Here is a 19,844-nt window from a genome sequence, read left to right as displayed (position 1 = left end):
CTGTGGTTAAATTGCCACTCTTCAGCGAAGATACGAAGTGACGTCATCACGTGAATTCTGACGTCACATTCCCTCAACGTGACGTAATAAAGTCAAAATAATTATTTGCGCTGCTCCTTTAGACACTTTCTATGTTCCCGAGATCTTTTAATAAGCCCAAGCGACACACACACACTCAAAGAGAAAATAGTAATAATAAATATATACTTTCAAAAAATCTAATATCTGTTGAATAATAGTGGCCATGAACGGTCTAGTTGTAAAAAAGACACAAAGCACTCTGGGCAAAGTGATAAAGAAACCTGCTCTCACTGAAAAACTGCTCAGCAAGCCACCGTTTCGATACCTGCACGACATTTTTACTGAGGTAAGACTTAGATGCTGAATAAGTACCGTTGAAAGCCATTTAGTAAACTAACAGCCAACTGAGCTCAAACTCATGCCATTACTTTTTAATACTTTGGTCATAAATCACAAACCAAAGTCGCATTGCGTGTATATACGTCATGCTTTCTGTTGGACAACATAATTTTACTATATTCACTGACTGAATGCAGTTCATTGGTTACACATTAAATAACCAATAGGTGGTGCTGTTGTTTTGCATAAGGCTATACGGAGCATATCCTGAATAGCTATGGTACTGGCGTCTGTCCATCCATCCATCCATCCATCCATCCATCTACCAAATGAATGGATGGCTGCAATTTTACACAGAAACAATCAGGGAGCCGTGCTTTTTCCCCCAGAAGCAATTTAAGGCAGCTTCTCGTTCAAAAAGTACCCAACTGTTCGCTCATTCCAGTAATCCTGAGCAACTCTTTCCAGTATGATATAGTGAGACTGAGTATATTGGGGCAGTGCAGGGCACCCATGTTGATACTTTTTCTCTACCTTCAGATCATTAGGACCACTGGCTTTATGAAAGGCTTGTACAAAGAGAACGAATTGAAGTCAGAATGTATCAAGGTAAGTGTACAAAAATCCACAACCCTTCCTGGAGGACATTAAAGTACCATTTCTCATTTCTAGGACAAGGAGATGAAGATGGCGTTCCTTCAGAAAGCAATAGATCTTGTGGTACTGGTGACTGGAGAGCCCCTCACCGTGAGACCAGCACATATTGTTGCCGGTCATGAGCCCGAAAAGACCAATGAGCTGCTGCAGGCCATTGCCAAGTGCTGCCTCAACAAGGTTTGTCCAGTCACTGGCAGTTCTTGCGGTCCTCGAAAATGTCAAATGTCGACCCTTCGTAGTTACCGGAATGGACATAACATTGCTGACATACATCTCTTAACTTGATCCGCAGGTGTCCAGTAAAGAGGCAGTGAAGCGAGTTCTTGGAGGAGAGAGGCTGGACGTGAGAGCCAAGGAGAGCGCGTTAAAATCCCAAGACAAGGACACAGTGGATGGACGTGAAGCTCACCCGGACAGAGAGGTTCGTGGCTGTGGTTGTTTAGTCATGAAAAGTGTAGGTGTTGAAACACACAAATCCCTCACGTGTTCCATGAAAAACGTCGGAATTGAAAAAAGGGCTGCAACTAACCATTATTTTAATAATCACTCCATCTGCCGATTATTATTTCGATTAATCGATTGAATCGGATAAAAACACCCATTTTTTTTAAAATTTCCATCCCTTTATTTCAAAACAAGTACATTATTTCACATGGACAGTGCAGAAAGGGCATAAACATAATTGATTATGATTCAGTTACGGATTTGATCCGTAACGTCCGTCAGAAAATCAGCCACCATCTTGGTCATTGTTCTCCAAAGTAAAGACAGATGTTTGCAAATGTCTAATTTTGATTCCACAAAAAGATCATCAGTTTGCTTTCATGGAGCACTACGGAAATTGCAGAATATTTACCGTTGAGAGGCTGAAATTCCAACTATTTGGATACTTTTAGGCTAAACAATGGCTCTAAACGATTAATGGATTTTTAAAATACTTATTGAATAATAATCTGATAATCAATTAGTTGTTAGTTAGCTGCCAGGGAATACATTTGCTACCCGTCTCACTACGGACCGCCTCCGAGTTTTGATGACCCCCTATTACATACTGTCAGGTTGAGTCGCATTTCCCCCATTTTACTACAGCCGATTCAGTTTCTCCTCCACACCGCGACTGCCATGGCAAATTTTTTGACACTTTAAGAATCTCACCAGACGTCCACAGCAACCTGTCAAGTTTGCGCATCTCATCTCTCCTCACCTTGTCGCAAAATGTTTTCCTTTTTTAAAATTTTTAAATTTTTTTAAAGGAACCAACCCACGTTTTTTTTGTGGCAAATGCTTGTTGTATTGTTATATACCTCACTTATTAAAGAATTGTTTGGGTGAAAAAAATATTTTTTTTTTCAATGAAATTATAATGGGCGTCAACGATTCGCAGATTTTCACTATTCGCGGTCTGGGGAATAGTGGGGTGTTTACAATATGTTGAACTTTTTCAGGAGAAGAAGATGGTTGAACACAACGAGTGCAGGGTAGAGAAGGAGCGAGAGCAGTCCAGAGAGCAGGAGAGGCCACGTCGAGATGGTGAGAAGGAACACCGCCATGACAGAGAGCGTTCTGCCAAGAACCACCGCCGTGAACAGGACCCCCCTAAAGATGGCGAGCAAGACAAGTGTCGCAAACGCGAGCGAGACAAGGATCATGACAATGCACAAAGCAAGGAAAGGGAGTGGGAAAAGGAGAAGGATAAAGGTCAAGAGAAGGAAAGCAGCAAGAGGGAAAAAGTAACAAGCGCAGAGAGTGAGAGACACAAGCCTTCTTTGTCACAGACCAATAGTCCGACAAGAACAAGTCAGGCCTCTTCTGCCAGAGGGCAAAGATGGAAAAACACTTTTGGAGGTATATGTTCCATTTCCCTCAAATATATGTTAATGTATGGTAATATCAACCTCATTTTCATGGCCCAGTATGGAAAGAACGCATGACTTTAGGGCAGGGGTGGGAAAACTAGGGCCTGACGGCCACATCCGGCCCATTGATCATTTTAATCCAGCCCTCCAAAGAGTGGTACAGAATCGCCCAAATTATATCAAAATTATGACTATATTCATTTGACGTTGTCTTGTAATGCCGAGTGGTTCCACCAGGTTGTGCAGCAGGTACAGTGATACATTGACTTGACTTTGGCTGTTCTGTTTTTACTCTGCTACTGCTCTGAACCCTTCTTCAATCCCGAGTGGGCCAAAGAAAAGAAAAGTCGACAGCGAGTGCCGAGTTTAATATAGAATGGACTACTAAATACTTTTTCACTGAAGTCCTGCCGAAGGCTGAATGTCTGATCTGTTAAGAAACCCTTGCGGTTTTAGAGGGATAGAAAATCAGCCGTCACTTTTCGACCAAGCATGCTGATTATCCTAACAGCCAATCAACACAGGAACTGATGGCTACGGCTCAGCGGTTAAAATCAAGCTTGCAGGCTCAGCAAAACACCTTTCTCTGACAAACTGCCATCCAAGATTCAGTCACACAAGACCCTGAAACAGCGCCACGTGAGCTGAAAATGAAACTGATTGATCTCCAATGTGATACTGTCTTAAAAGAGAAGTTCAACTCTCAAACTGGATGGGTTTTATGCTTCATTTAGTGCAGACAAATTTCCGGAAGATGGCACAGAGGATGCTGGTGGTGTTTGGCTCTACATGTGTGTGTGAACAAACGTTTAGTGTGGTGAACACCTTATAAAACATCCTACCGATCCCAGCTGAGTGATGAACACCTCAGATGTGTTCTGAGAATTGCCACAACAAAACTAACACCAAACATTGATGCACTGGCAAAAAAAAAAAAGAAAGGTGATCAACAAAACAACACTGTTCCCATTTAAAGTAAATCTAAGTATTAACACTACAATGCCTTTTTTTTGTGGTTTATTTCTGATGTGTAAGCATCTGGTCCTGGCTTGGCCTGCCTGTCAAATTTTAAAAGTCAATGTGTCCCCTGATCCAAAACATTTGCCCACCCCTGCTTGAGGAAGTTGATGTTTTCTGACATGATTGTTTGCTTCATCATGTTGTGTTAGTTGTGGAAACCAACTTTGCTTTCTCTTTTGTCAACAGATGAATCGGACAGTGAATGCGGTAAGTGTCTCTTCTCAGAGGGCCATTCGATCCCAACATATGCTAGAAATTTCACATTTATTGAAACTGAGCGAGAAATGAGAAATTCTGCCCTTACAAACATAGCAATGCTCAGTTGTATCTGATACTGTCAAAGGTCCTTTTGCAATTGCTGTTTATTATTATTCTTCCGATAAATTAATAACCTAACGGGGGCTTGAAATGATCCAAAACACAACACTTTTCATAACAGCATGGATTTTGGTGAAGATGTATGATTTTGAGTGGTCCTCAACATGACCCACAAAACAAACTCCGTTAGGAAAGTTACAAACAAATTATCCCCTGAAACCACTTTTAATGTTTTTTTTTTCACCAAATGACAGCAAATTGGGCCACTTCCAGAGACAAACTTCAATTAGGGAATTTGTTCAAGTGATCAATCAGAAGCAGGTATCCTTGACAGATTCACATCACTGAATTGAGCCACTGAAAACTGCAGTGGGCTAAATATATTTTATTGTTATTTAGCAGGAGAGTGTTTTGAAGTTTGGGCTGTATTAATATCTGTGGGATTTATATTTTGTTTATTTAAATCGCAGTGATTATGTCTACTGGATACTTGTTTGTACAGAGGTTTTCTTCAGATTTTGGCATTTTGACAAATATAAGGATTCTGGACTTGGGGCATATTCGACATTCAAATTGAATCGTATTGCTTGCACTTTTATCCACAACTGAGGTACTGTCATCTTCAAGTTCATAGGTTGGATTCTGGTCAGTATCATCAAGGTTGCCTGAAACAAAAGAAACAAACTGAGAATAGAAAAGTGCAATAGTGGTCTAAATCCAAACATTGGTCAAATCTATCAATATTTAATGAAAGATGATAATTAACATTAACTTACACTAATATGCACCCAAGCTAAAGCCTTACTTATTATGAGTCTTCTATCAATCACTGAACTCCTCTTTCTGAGATTTTATTTGTATTTTTGATTTTTTTTAGCAGGAGGTGAAGCCCGGTTTTATGGGTGCGGCTAACTAGGAACAAATTCAACAAACAAGAGTTAAGGTGCCTTGATTGAAACTTTTTTTTTTTTTTTTTTAAATGACGGGCATTTATATGCTATTGGGCAAACAAAATGAGAGTTGGCGCAGTGTTGAGTGTCGAGTTCAATAAAACACTGGCCCCTACTTTCAAAATTGGAACAAAGGTCCTAACCTTGATTTAGCCATTTATTTGAAACATTCCTTCCCTCTATTTCTTCTATCTATACAAAAATGGCGTTAGCATACTGTAGTTATCAGTGGCTCAATTGCAAAGCTTTTTTTTTTTTTTTTTTTTAAACATACACCATGTAATGTGGGCTAAGCACGGCATCAACATTTGATGACTATTTCAAAGATTGTCCACGACAAAGGGGATGTGAGGGCCTGGTCATCAGAAGTATTGCTTTGTGCAGGTGTATCCAATGAAGTGTCCATCAAGTGCATCGTCGTTCTTTTTCACAGACACTCAGCAGGCACGGAGTCCCCCTTACAAGGAAAGTGGCGATGCTGCAGTTTCCTCACTTTCGTCCGACGTGACCCCCAGGTCTGTAGCGACAACGCCAAAGTTCCGATTCGGAATCAAGCCAGTTCAATCGCTGCATCTTATGTCGTATAGCAATAACCGCACGGTGCGGCCCAGCAGTGCTCGTCCGGCTCCTCCTCGAGTCAAGAAACAGGAGAGCTTCACCGAAGGGGTTCCAGCCGAGAGGTGACCTCTCTGAATGTTATTTTTGTCGTCACTATTTTCCATACAAAATCACAACCGGGTTCCTGATGTTGAAAACATACACGTACATCTCATAGTATGAGTTTCTTCTCCATTGTAGGCTTTCTAGTGCCAAGCCTTCAGTCATCAGAGAGGGGAAGAAGCTGTCTGCTGATGAGGATGAGGAAGACGAGCAGTTTCTTGTGGCAGAGGCGGCCCCTGAACCCGCAGATGCTCCGGAAACGGTAAGTGATGAGAACAGTTAATTGACAAAGCAGAACGTTAACGTTATCCATCCAGACATCTCGCCATCCATTTTCTATTACAGCGCTTGTCCTTATTAGGGTCTTAGGAAAGCTGGAGCCTATGTCTGCTGATTTTGGCCAAGAGGCAGGGTACACCCTGGACTGGTCGCCATTTAGAAAAACAACCATTCAGACTCACATTCCCACCTATGGGCAATTTACAGTGTTCAATCAAAGTGAATTGCAGAAAGGAGAAACGTTAGCATCATCATGTGTTTTTTCTGTTACAGGAACCTGCACAAGAGCTCAGTCGTGAAGAAAAACATGGTACATTTTTCAAATTGTTTTCTACTTTTTGTTCGTCCATTCAAATAGGTCATTTGTATAAGATCAATATTCTTTCAAAGTGTTTGCAGAATCTCTCACTTGTTTAGCAAATGTTTTCAATTAATGCAGGTGTACTTGTGAAAAAGATCCTCGAGACAAAAAAAGACTACGAGTCGTCACCATGCTCCAATAAATTAAAAGAGGTAAATTTTATTTTATTTTATTTGTGTCTCTAACGCTAGAGTGGCCTCTTTAACACATTTATGAAATGGCTTTGAAGGGCAATTGTATTGTGCAACTCTGGTTATTGTCACAGAGAAGACGTAAATACATTTGAAGGTGCAATTATGCTACCTTGGAACCACAAAAAATGTTCCCCTTCAGTGAAGCCCTTGCAAGGTCTAATTTCCTGACAAGCAAGTGTGGCTTCTAGCAGACCAATACACACAACCGAACCGATGCACGCATCAAGATTTCTGGAACTAAATAAGTTCTGGGCTTGCTCAATAACTTGAAATAAGACCAAATAAAAATAAAAGCTTATGTTACAGTATGTGCGTAATAAAGTGCTAATTCATTTTCATTGTTTTTCATATAAGGCCCGCTGCACAAAAAGCAACGTGGTTGAACACAACTGAACTGTTGTCCAGTGTGCTGGATTCTGCAACTGGTTCTCATGAGTTGCCGACCGTCAGCAACTAGGTTTGCTGTGATTCGAAAATGTAATCGCAGATGAACGGCATTGCAACATGTAAGAGATGTAACAGCCGATCAAAAATCCAATGTTCTATCATATGAGCTATCACAACAAAAGTACGAAGCGAGATGGCCACCGCCAAGCCGTCACACACAAATATATATATATATATACATACACACACACACACACACACACACAGTGGGCACGGAAAGTATTCAGACCCCCTTAAATTTGCTTAGGGTCATTGTCTTGTTGGAAGGTGAACCTTCGGCCCAGTCTGAGTTCCTGAGCGCTCTGGAGAAGGTTTACGTCCAGGATATCCCTGTACTTGGCCGCATTCATCTTTCCTTTGATTGCAACCAGTCGTCCTGTCCCTGCAGCTGAAAAACAGCCCCACAACATGATGCTGCCACCACCATGCTTCACTGTTGGGACTGTATTGGACAGGTGATGAGCAGTGCCTTCTCTTCTCCACATATACTGCTTAGAATTAAGGCCAAAAAGTTCTATCTTGGTTTCATCAAACCAGAGAATCTTATTTCTCACCATCTTGGAGTCCTTCAGGTGTTTTCTTTTTTTTTTTTTTTTTTTTTTTTTTTTTTTTTTTTAGCAAACTCCATGCGGGCTTTCATGTGTCTTGCACTGAGGAGAGGCTTCCATCGGGCCACTCTTCCATTAAGTCCCGACTGGTGGAGAGCTGCAGTGATGGATGACCTTCTAGAACTTTCTCTCATCTCCTGACTGCATCTCTGGAGCTCAGCCACAGTGATCTTTGGGTTCTTCTTTACCTGTCTCACCAGGCTCTTCACCCCCAATTGCTCCAGTTTGGCCGGACGGCCAGCTCGATGAAGGGTTCTGGTCATCCCAAACGTCTTCCATTTAAGTATTATGGAGGCCACTGTGCTCTTAGCAACCTTAAGTGCAGCAGATTTTTGTTTGTAACCTTGGCCAGATCTGTGCCTTGCCACAATTCTGTCTCTGAGCTCTTCAGGCAGTTCCTTTGACCTCATGATTCTCATTTGCTCTGACATGCACTGTGAGCTGTAAGGGCTTATACAGGGGTGTGGCTTTCCTAATCAAGTCCAATCAGTATAATCAAACACAGCTGGACTCCAATGAAGGTGTAGAACCATCTCAAGGATGATCAGAAGAAATGGACAGCACCCGAGTTAAATATAGGAGTGTCGCAGCAAAGGGTCTGAATACCTATGAGGAAAAAAATGAACTTAAATGATTTTAGCAAATGGCTGCAATATAACAAAGAGTGAAAAATTTCAGGAGGTCTGAATATGTTCCGTACCCACTGTATATATATTTATAGATTCCCAGAGGTCCACTGTATAGCTCAGGCCTCAGTCATGGACATTTACATAACTTTTTTCAGATTCAAAATAGAAGAGCAGCATCTACTTATGTTCTTCAGATACCAAGCAAGAGAGAGAAAAAGTTAACAATCAGGAAAAATCCACACAAAAGAACCAAAGTTAGTGAGCTTGACCTCCCCCGTTGTATCATCCTCTTCCATATTCAGACGCTGGTGTCAGAGGAAGCCCGGAAGAAAGAGCAAGACCTGGTCACGCGGGAGATAGAGCGGCTGCGTGCGTCCATCCAGTCGGTATGTCAGAGCGCGCTGCCTTTAGGGAAGATCATGGACTATGTGCAGGAGGACATAGACGCCATGCAAGCAGAGCTCCAAAGTTGGCAGAAGGAGAACAAGGAACATGCGCAGGTTTTGCTGCAGGAGCAGAAGTAAGTACACACGCGACCATTTTTCCTTGTCATGTCTGGAGTCTCACATTTAAAAAACTGGTTAAGATGCTCAAAAAAAATAAAAATCTGTGTAAAACTCATATGGCTTTGTTTATCAATTGCAAATGCGGTCATAGCAACAACAACAAAATAATTGAATCTTAGTGTGTTTTTGTTCATGCTTTTACAGAGTGACAGAGCAGGCAGTCGAACCTCTCAAGGCAGAACTGGGAGAGCTTGATCAGCAGATGAAAGATTACCAGGACAAAATTTGTGCTGTGAGGTCCAACATAATAATGAATGAGGAGAACATCCAGAAGAAGTTAGCAGCAATTATCTCTTCCAGATCCTGAAAAGGGAAACCAGGGCTTGTGAGTACAAAGTCATCTACTGGAAAAGAACAGTTTTTGTTCATCCTTTCTTTTATATAGCGCTTGCCCTCATTCGGGAAGCTGAAGCCTATTCCAGCTGATTTTGGACAAGAGAAGATGGGTACACCCTGGACTGGTCGCTAGGACACATACAGTGCCGTGAAAAAGTATTGTCCTCCTTTGTCAAAGTATTTTTTGGCCTATTGTCTCCACTTTCATTTGAAGATCATCAAACAAATATAAATATCAAACATATACAACCAGTTTTTAAATGGTGACTCTATTTCATAAGGGGGGACTTCCAAGCTAACTGGCCGTGTGTGAAAAATTATTTGTCCCCTTGTTAAATCACAACTTAACTGTGGCTAATCAAATTTTTTTTAGAAAGTAGAGTTCATTGTCACTGGCTACACCCAAGCCCGATTACCGCCGGACTTGTTCAATCAAGACAACAAAATAAAGTCAGCCAAAAGATTTCAAAAAGTTGCCATGAACCAAAGAATTTCAAGAACTGATGAGAAATTAAGTAATTTACATCTGCCAGTCTGGAAATTGTTACAAAGCCATTTCTAAAGCTTTAGGACTCCCGGGAACCACAGTGAGAGCCTTTATCCACAAATGGCGAAAACATAGAACAGTGGTGAACCTTCCAAGGTGTGGTCAGCCTACAAAAACTACACCAAGCGACGACTTGGTGTCATTTTTTAGCGACGACTCATCCAGGAGGTTACAAAGGAACCTAGGACAACAGTTTAAGAACTGCAGGCCTCCCTCAACTCAGTTAAAGTCAGTGTTCATGACTCAACAATAAGGAAGAAGACTGGGCAAAAATGGCATACATGTCAGAGTTCCTATGAGAAAACCACTACTGACCAAAACTTTTCCCGCATTTCCTCTTGTCATTTATTCTATATTGTTACTTTTTTTTTTTTTTTTTTAGTAAAAATTCATTCTATTTGTATTTTGAAAAAATGTGGACACTTTATCATGGTTGTAGTAGGGTGTTTAAAATACTTCTCCCTTAACTGGCTCCCACTTTTGCATTGACTATTCGTGCCTTTAAACACGTCAAAGAGATCAACAAAGCTGATTGAAAGTCTGCACGGAGTAGCCCGTTCCAGTTTTCACACAGATCTTCAATATATCTTTGGAACTGTGTGACGTCCCATCCTACCTCAAACGCTCCACCGTCATCCCAGTCCTCAAGAAACCTACAATTTCAGCACTGAATGACTACAGACGTGTCACTCTGACATCTGTGGTCATGAAGTCCTTTGAACCCCTTGTGCTGGACCACCTCAAGAGCGTCACAGGTCCCCTGCTGGACCCCTTGCAGTTTGCCTACCGAGCAAACAGGTCCGTGGATGACGCAGTCAACATGGGACTGCACTTCATCCTAGAACACCTCGACCCCGCCGGGACCTACGTGAGGATCCTGTTCGTGGACTTCAGCTCTGCGTTCAACACCATCATCCCCAAACTCCTCTCCTCTAAGCTTCTCCAGCTCAGCATCTCGCTTGCCATCTGCCAGTGGATTCACAGCTTCCTGACGGACAGGACAAAGCAGGTGATGCTGGGGGAGACCACCTCATCCACACGCACCACCAGCACCGGGGCGCCACAAGGATGTGTCCTCTCTCCGCTGCTCTTCTCTCGCTACACGAATGACTGCACCTCAACCCACCCGGCTGTCAAACTCCTGAAGTTTGCAGATGCCACCACAGTCATCAGCCTCATCAAAGACGCTGACGAGTCTGCGTATCAACAGGAGGTGGAGCGGCTGGAACGTCTACATTATTCGTACACTTATTGTTTTATCACGCTGCACTATTTGGATCGTGTTGTTGATTACTACTGGCCACTCGTGTTTGAGAACTCTCTGCACCATTTGCACAATCTTCACTGTATCAAATCATTGCACTATTAGTCACTTTAAATTGCTTGCTTGAGGACGCTGCATCATTTGTACAATTGCCATTATATCAGTATCATCACACTGGAGGTACACTTTCATTGCTCAATGACTTTCCACACTTGTGTTTTTTGTGTCCTAAATGTATATTTTGCCATCGTGGCTGTTTGCTGCTATACTAGAGTGGCTCCAAATACAGGAGACAAACTTCTTGTGTGTCTGTAACATACTTGGCCAATAAAGCTGATTCTAGTAGCTGCATTGCAAAAACATCTGTCTTCAAAACCATTTCAAAAATTGAGTGGTGGATTATGAAATGATCTGAAATTCCCAACAATTTAATTAGATTGTATAGTACGCGGTGAATGACTGGTTAGCATATCTGCCTCACAGTTCTGAGGACCAGGGTTCAAATCCGGCCTCGCCTGTGTGGAGTTTGCATGTTTTCCACGTGCCTGCAGGGGTTTTCTCCGGGTACTCCGGTTTCCTCCCACAGGCATGGTAGGTTATTTGAAGACTCTAAATGGCCTGTTGGTGTGAACGTGAGTGTGTATGGTTGTGTGTCTACATGTGCCAGATAAGGAAGCAGACCCATCTGTCTGTTAACAGATAATTAATATAAGCACAACTTTTAACGCATTGTCAATAATAAGATGTACTTGATGCTGCCTGTTATTCTGCACTTTCTTGAAATCCGAAAAAGAAGCAGAAACCAGGGGGGAAAACATTTTATATAGGTCATAAAGTTTTATTCATCTCGCTCTTAATTATTCATGTTTTTCATTTGAAGGAAGCATCAGCCTGCTTTTCCCAACTTTTTAAGCATTCTATCTGGATTCTCAATACTTCCCCACTGCTTTTTTGTGCTGACTTTCATAACAAATGTTCAAAGTTCTCTGTTAGGTTTTGTGATGTAGAGCCTGCATTCAAAATGTTGTTTTTAAAATTGTTTTTTTTTTTAAAGAATGTCTTTGTCTAATGCTGCCTACCTATTGCATTTAGATAGCAATAGACTTGCGTGGTTGTTTGTCTTAATGTGCCCCGTGATTGCCTGGAAACCAGTCCAGTGTGTACCCTGCCTCTCGCCCAAAGTCCGCTGGGATAGGCGTCAGCTAACTTCAAAAGTGTTGAAAATGGATGGACAGCAAAAAGCAAGACAAATGTAAGGAAAAGCCTACTAGAACATCTTACATCTATTTGAGGTTATTCAGTCACACTTGACTGACGCCCATTTAACCTGAGTTTGAATTTGATTGGTCAATTCTGAACACAGCCACATCTCAGTTATAAGTGGGTGTGTGGAATTATGCAACTACATTATTTCAGTCAATACTTTTACTTACCCACACGAAGATTTTTGTTTTTCAATTGAGTTGTAAATGTTATAGGACACATTGATGGTGGAAAAAGTTTTTAAATAATTTATCGTTTTATATCACAAAAAGCTGCCATAGAACAGTAGAACAAAAAAAAACAAAACACAATGAAGATTGTTAAATGAATATATTTCTGACACTGTCAATGAAACCTGAGTATTATTAATAAAGTTGACTAAAGTGTGTTTCTTTTTTTGTATTTCTCTTCGCATGCACAAGAAAAATGAAAAGAAAAGAAAGGAATGGTACCTCACATGCATTTTTCTTTCACCTAGAAACACAATTGTGTTCCACATACCGCGAGCACCTTCCATAAAAGTCTGTCAAGCTTATTTGCTATTTTGATTGCTAACCTTGGAAGAGCGAGCTCCTTGGGACTGCAGCGGGATACCATCATCAAATTTCACATGCATTACTTTCTTGGCGGCACGGTGGAGGAGAGCTTAGCACTGCTGCCTCACACACAGCGTGAAGGTCAATAAAGAAGGTGGGTCCACGGAGAAAGCATAAAGCATCTGAGTCCACTCATTCCTGTAGTGGAGAAAATGCGGAATTAATTATGAAATTCACACGCCATCACAGAGAAGAGTTGTTAACAACCGTGCCAAATTTGAAGCTTCCAAATCATGAGCAAAATCAAGCTGTCCTCTCTGGTCTTAAATGCTTTGCCGTGTTCGATTATGAGCTGAAACCGCGCCCCGCTCAAATGTCAGCTGTCAATCAAATACCACTTCTGCGACCTACAAAAATGGACGCTACTCCGTCTAAGAATGTTTCTCAGGCCTACACATAACTAAATGGTTGAACTACAAAAACATATCCACTTTAAGCCTCCGGTGGCTGGAATATATCCTCACTGGGTTGGAGTGTTTCCCCCCCCCCCCACTGTATGACGAGGTGCTCTAAAGCAATCACGCCAACCTGAAGCCCCGGTCCACACGCTAACTGTTGTTGGACTTAAAAAAAAATTATAATAAATTCTCCCTTCCTCGCTCTTCCGCCTTTCTCTACATGACATTTATGCACTCGTGGCCGACAACAAGGCACTCTAAAGCGCCCACAACAGCGGAGTATCCGAATGGAAGTTGCATTTGCGGGGTGCGCAACATTCTTTTTATGTTTTCAGCAATTATCTTCAAACATGTGTAATGTATTTAGAAACACATCTCTGAATTTACTTTTTAGAGTTCTTCAAATAAAGTCATTTTAAGTATGTTTGTGCACATTCATTTTGGTTGCTGCTGTTTACAATTTGTAATGTCAAAAAGTACATAGGGCTGCAGATTTAATATTTGTTTTGGATTCGGCCATGCACAGTATCTGTTTACATTTCTAATTGTAATATCACGATAATTTTGGTCATTTTGGCCATGATAGTAATCCATTCAACATTGACCAAGGTGCTGACACAAGATTTGGATTCGGTCCAAATGTGACCAAAAAATAAATAAATGAAAAAATCTCCTTGACCTTTAAAGACACTCTGAATGACAGTGTGACAGTTTACTGCCTCACTTAATATGCAAATCATATACCCACCTAATTTTACTGGGATAAAGTGCAATCTAATCTGTTTTTCAAAAAATAAGTACAGTCGGCTTTTTTTTTTTTTTTTTTTTTGCTTTCTTTGCAGAATTGGACAAGATGATGATCATCTACTGCTTATCTGCACGGTCAAGAATTGCCTAAGCGGACATTACGACTGGAAACATGGGGAGCAGCAAGCCTGTCGAAAGCCACATAACCCAACCGCTAAGCACGATAATGAACTAATTATCTCTTGCTTGCATAAGAGAGAATTAAATCAATGTAAACATGACACTGGCTACATGAAATTGATAAATTCCCATAGTCCATCTTGCTTCGGGTTAATCCTTTTGTTGTAGCGAGCAGGTTAATGGGCAACGGTAAACACTACACAGCACTGGTGGAATTATCTGTTTCAGCCACCCAAAAAACGAAATGTTTTTTTAAAAAACCCACAATTGTATTGTATAAAATGTAAAAAAAAAAATGTTTTATAAAGTGTAATTACTACATACTACTGTAGCATTTGTGTGTTGGATGTGTGCCTTTAAGAGGCGTGGCTTAGTAAGTGACCTCAGAAGCTGGAGTTTGAATGTGCGAGCTGTGGTCTACAGCTGCTCCTTGCGAGTGCTCTCATTTCATGTTTGTGGGTTTGACTCCTTGTCCCGTTCCATAAACGATTCAAAGTGCATCGGCAACTGTAGCTCTCCTTGCCCACAGTCACTCACACACACACACGCGCGCGCACATACACACAGAAAAGGGATGTTCAAATTGACTTTGGCCGAGGCCTGACAGTGACAAGGGCATTTGGCTATTAGGGGCGTTTTGCGCGCTGTTTTGATAATTTAGCAATTCAAACAGAGGCGGCTTGCTGGAAAACAGCTCATTAACCAAGCAAGAGCTCTGGGTAAAATGTTATAAATCTATTCTTTTATCCCCTCCCACACATAAACACACTGTCTGAATGCATATAGAACTATTATATGCCTTCCTCGCACTTCAATGCCGACCCACAGGCGCTACGATATTATGACGTGCGTCTGGAGGACAAGTCGAGAGCAACAAATTTGGCCATGTACATCGGAAAGGTGACAGTGCAAATGTCAGCGTTCCCTCCTTCCATTCTAATTATCGTGTCGGGTTCAGCGTGTGTTCGTCTGAAAGGAGCCGCCGTGACAAAGGAAGGCCTGAGCTCACTGATCAAACTCCATCTGGGTCTCCTACCACAGACGCAGTCACACAGTGTTTAACAAATGCATTAGCACACAATGTGAACAAGCCATCCAGCGACACAAAGCGCTTTAATGTGAACTCTTTCAATTTAAAACCGATTTTGAGGGATGAAAAGTTTATATAGCGTTGATTTTATGAGCTCTCTGGTTGAATTCTGTCACAATTCTAAAGGAAATTACAATGCGATGAACGGGCCTTCGCGTCCCCTTTTTTTTTCATGGCAAATACTCGAATGATCAAACTTTGATGCCACACTACACTGTTAGACATTTCATTAGACTGCACAGACTGGAGTGTCTTTGAAAATTCAGCTGGCAGCCTGGATGAATATACGGACACTGTCACATCCTATATTAGTTTCTGTGAAGAGGTCTGTGTTCCAACAAAATCATTTCGCACAGTCAATAACAACAAGCCGTGGTTCACTGCCAAACTTAAGCAACTTCGCCAAGCTAACGAGGACGCATATCAAAGCAGGGACAGGGCCCTGTATAATCGCGCTACAAACCAGCTGACTAAAGAAATTACCATTGCAAAGAGGAACTATGCACCAAAGTTGGAGAAACAGTTTAGCTAACAGCTAACGACTCTAAATCAGTCTGGCATGCATTCCGATCGCTGACCGATTACAAGCGACGATCCCCCCCCCCCCCCAAGTTGAGAACAATACCACACTAGCCAACAACTTGAATACCTTCGACTGCAGATTTGAAAAGGACACTTTCACAAGGGCAAATTTAGAAGTTTGTCGAAAAGACAAGCTATGGAATTCACCCAAAATGGCTGCTTGACTTGCTATTTAATTTCAGGCATGGGTCCTTGAGACTTTTTCATGTGTCGTGTTATGATGGGCATGTGCACTAATCTTCATGTCGGTTGGTGAAGCTGGTGCAAATCGTTTCTAACGCCAAGCAATAAGCAGCGCCTTGCACCTTACGCTAAACCCTTGAAGTTAGCATCAAACTTGGAGGTCACGCTCTCCCCACATTAGATGGCGTGGGCTAAAATCCTTCATGCTTCCGATTGACCGAATTCACTGGTTGAATTACCAAGTTGGAGTTGGCCAAAGTACGAGCCATGGAATTCGCCCATAGTGGCTTCTTCAAACCAAAATGGCTGACTAATTTCAGGCATGGGTCCTTGAGACTTTTTCGTGCGTCGTGTTATGACACACGTCCACCAAATTTCATGTTGATTGGTGAGATTCGTGTTGGGGGCTATTTTTCCTTCCTTTTGGCTGCTCGTACTGAGCAGCCAAACTACAAAATAAACAAGTGTTCCACGCTAAATGTAATGCGTTCTCTCATTTGTGTAGTGCAAGAAGAACCATTTCTGATTGTGTGGTCAGCGTCACGCTTTTCCTCTTTGCTACCCTTTTGTGGTGTGGGAGCATCAAGGGGGGATAAAAAAGACCAAATAAAAAAACACTTGTGGAGGAGATCGTTAAGATGAAGTCTCACCACATAGGCTGAGAGGGATGCGATTTCTTTTTATGTGCGGTTTTTGTCATCTATATTTCATGTATCAGTTGACATATGCTCCTGCTGGTCCCACTGCAACTCATTATGCTCGTCTATCTCTTCAAAGGAAGGCAACCGCCATCTGTGTTCAAGCTCCTCTCACTCCCGTCCGTTTCCAATGTATCTTTAATGCACTTGTTTCGTTCTTAGGGTCCAATAAAGCGGTCCAACAGCCCTGTTTTTTTTATTCGCCCCGTGACAAATTAATCGTCTTTTTGGGGGAATCAGCATGCCCAGGCCAATTTTTGCAAGTGCGCGTATGTCTGAATTTTAAGGGTCCCGAACATGACCTGAGAAAACTCCCACATGGAAAGTTAGAGGAAAAAAATAAAATAAATCAGCGGCGGACACCCGTTTCGCCGATCAACATTAAATTGTGTGGATGTGACATCATGACATGATGCACAAAGAAAAATCTCAAGCACCATCCATGCCTGATATGGAACAGGAAGTTGGCCATTTTGTTTTGAAGAAGCCATTTCAAGAAGAAAACTGTGGGGAAAACCGAGGTCTCCCGAGTCATGACTCCGCGAATTGTGATGTGAAACGGCGGTGAATAACAAGAACCGTCCCACCTGAAACAAGGTAACAGCAGCTGCCATGAGCTTAATTTGAGGACTCACCTCTTGCTCGCTCAGTCAACTATAGAGTCCGCTTTCCGCTGTCTCCAGGATTTTAGCATGAGCTTTTCTTTTCTTTTTTTAGTACGTGATTTTCATTAAAAAAAAAAAAAAAGGTCTCAAAACCAACATGATTGCTTCCTCTGGTGTGTAACCCTCTTCCATGATTGCGTCTTGTTTCCCGGTTGTTGCTATTTTTTTTGTTCTTAGTTTATGTTAGATCACATTTGAACACGCGAGATTTCTGTCTTTAAGCACTAGATTCTAGATCGGTGGTGGAACAGAATCTTTATGTGCGTTATGTTCTGTATTGAGATGATTGCAGCACACTACACAGTACAACCAAAACTGTTAAATGCCTGATTTTATTATTTTTTTTAATCTTCATATTTGGGGTCTGTAACAATCTTTTAAGATTAGAAAAATCCTTATGCGTGTACCAGGCCTTTAGCGTCTATGGAGCAGTTTGGGGTATTGGTGTCTTGTTCAGGGACACCACAGCCGTGGGTCTAGGGGGATGTTGTGGGGTGGATGGTCCGTTGCTGCAACCTCTCAAGCTCCGTCAACCTGATAGTTTGAAATATATGAAATGTGTTTTAAGGATTTTTTTTTTTTTTTATGAACACGCATACCTACTACACTACTGTATTTCAATGTTGGTCATCATGGTAGTACTTGGTGAGCTAATTTGTTTTTAGGTGGCACTTGCTGTAAAAAGTTTGAGAAACAGTGATCTAAGCCATTTGATATGGGCGAAGCATGGCGTCAAAGTTTAAAGATCTTTGATTAGGATTTACCATCAAAAAGGGGGAAGGGGTGGGGGCTGTTCAACGCCTGGAAAGTCTGCCCCGACACCAGTTTCACTGGTTGACATGAAATTGGGTGTCCACGTCTATCATGGCGCACACAACGCGCGAAAAAGTCTCAAGGAGCCATTCTTGAAATTCAACAGGAAGCCAGCCTTTTGGCAAACTTTTACCAAGGAATTTGCCCAAATGAACCCCAATCGGAAGCAGGTATCCTTGACACATGCCCGACACTAAATTGCAAAGTGTTTTTGCGTACACTTGAATTTTTGCAAGAGGTCTGCGTGAGGATGAGGTGAATACTGTGTATAATCCCCATCCGGCTGCTCTTTAATCTTTAATCTCTCCCTTACTATCCGTTTGCCTTGAACATGACGACATTGCGACAAGACACACCTGCGCACACAGACACAAGGTCACACTGTCGCAGTGAATGGACGGGCGGCCAAGGTGGAGACCGATCTCGCCGTGTGATTGTCCACATACATCAAGCTCGTTGAGCAGAAAATTGAAATGGAAATGTAGGCCTTGGACGAGACTGCGACTCCCATTTAGTGGCGGACCCACGCTAATTTTTTGTCATTTCTCTCAGCGGCACGATTGGCTGAACCCATCCCAACCCCCTTTAATGCCTACTCCGCTGGCACTCAAGGACGACCACACACGCTTCCTAATTCATGTTTTAGCTACAGTGAAACTCAAGAGACTATATTTATTGTGGGTATTAATGTCCTGTATTAAAACGGCTTTGATTGACTACAACGTGCAAACAGTGGATTTTTGACTTTTGGATTATAAACAGTCAGAAGCAGTCAAACAACTTTAAAAAAAATGGGAAACCATAAATTTGGAGTTTGAATAGTCCTTTTTTTGGCTTTTGTGACACCTGTTAAGACAAAACAAACAAACAAAAAAACTGGAATTGACTTGACTCGACACCACCTTGCAAAATCATACACGGCAAGGCAACAATTTTCCAACACTTATTTATTTTATTTTTTTTAAATGTTATTATTTCGTCCTTTTTGGTGTTGCCTTATTGGCCCACTCAGCCTGTTTATGGCAACTTTACCTTCTTGTCTAGGCTCACGTGTCCTTTGGTCAGTTTGCAAATTTTTTCTCTGAAAGGCAGTTTTAAAGGAGACATATTATCCTTTTTGGTTGTTGTTGCATATTTTAAAATAGTTCCCAGGTATTGAAATGTACAATTACTTGAATCAGTTTTGAGTTTATGGTATTAAATCTCATGCAAATGAGCCACTGCTTACCTTGCCTCCCGTTCTACACGGCCAATGGGCTTTTGTTATCGTGGCGACTAAGGGACGAGCTAGGGCGTTGCAACTAAGTGGCTACACTGCAAAATAAAAAAAGAGCAATAAAGGAATGAAATGAGAAATATATGACTTCATTTGTACAAATGTATCTGTCAGAAGAGGAAAATTTGAATTGGCAATACTACTTAGCTAAGCTCAAAACCCCCACCTTGTGTTAAAACTAGTGTATTAAGACAACTACACTTATAACATTATGGTATTTCTTATTTTAAGATAAACTTACTGATGACCAGTAATAAAATCTCAAAAACAAGTTATAATACCTCATTAAGATGAAACTTGA

General features: G+C 41.6%; 1 protein-coding gene across 1 annotated transcript; it reads left to right on the top strand.

Moving 5' to 3' along the window:
- Positions 1-244: 244 nt before the first annotated feature.
- On the top strand, positions 245-9,939 carry LOC133486786 (TRAF3-interacting protein 1-like). The gene is made up of 13 exons (XM_061792426.1): positions 245-367; positions 901-969; positions 1,033-1,194; positions 1,310-1,438; positions 2,463-2,862; positions 4,080-4,100; positions 5,595-5,841; positions 5,960-6,083; positions 6,374-6,410; positions 6,540-6,613; positions 6,828-6,830; positions 8,642-8,859; positions 9,050-9,939. The coding sequence occupies exons 1-13, from the start codon at positions 245-247 to the stop codon at positions 9,210-9,212; spliced, it is 1,770 nt and encodes a 589-aa protein (XP_061648410.1). The 3' UTR covers positions 9,213-9,939.
- Positions 9,940-19,844: the final 9,905 nt, after the last annotated feature.

This window comes from Phyllopteryx taeniolatus, chromosome 12 (genome assembly GCF_024500385.1).
Source record: "Phyllopteryx taeniolatus isolate TA_2022b chromosome 12, UOR_Ptae_1.2, whole genome shotgun sequence".
In the NCBI taxonomy this organism is placed as follows: Eukaryota; Metazoa; Chordata; class Actinopteri; order Syngnathiformes; family Syngnathidae; genus Phyllopteryx; species Phyllopteryx taeniolatus.
Note: the sequence above shows the minus strand (reverse complement) of the source record. Positions and strands in the feature narration are given on the sequence as shown.

Coding starts and splice junctions, on each gene's coding strand:
- LOC133486786 (XM_061792426.1), top strand. CDS start 245: ATGAACGGTCTAGTTGTAAAAAAGACACAAAGCACTCTGGGCAAAGTG. Junction 2,863..4,079: donor ATGGAAAAACACTTTTGGAG/GTATATGTTCCA, acceptor TTTTGTCAACAG/ATGAATCGGACAGTGAATGC. Junction 8,860..9,049: donor GTTTTGCTGCAGGAGCAGAA/GTAAGTACACAC, acceptor ATGCTTTTACAG/AGTGACAGAGCAGGCAGTCG.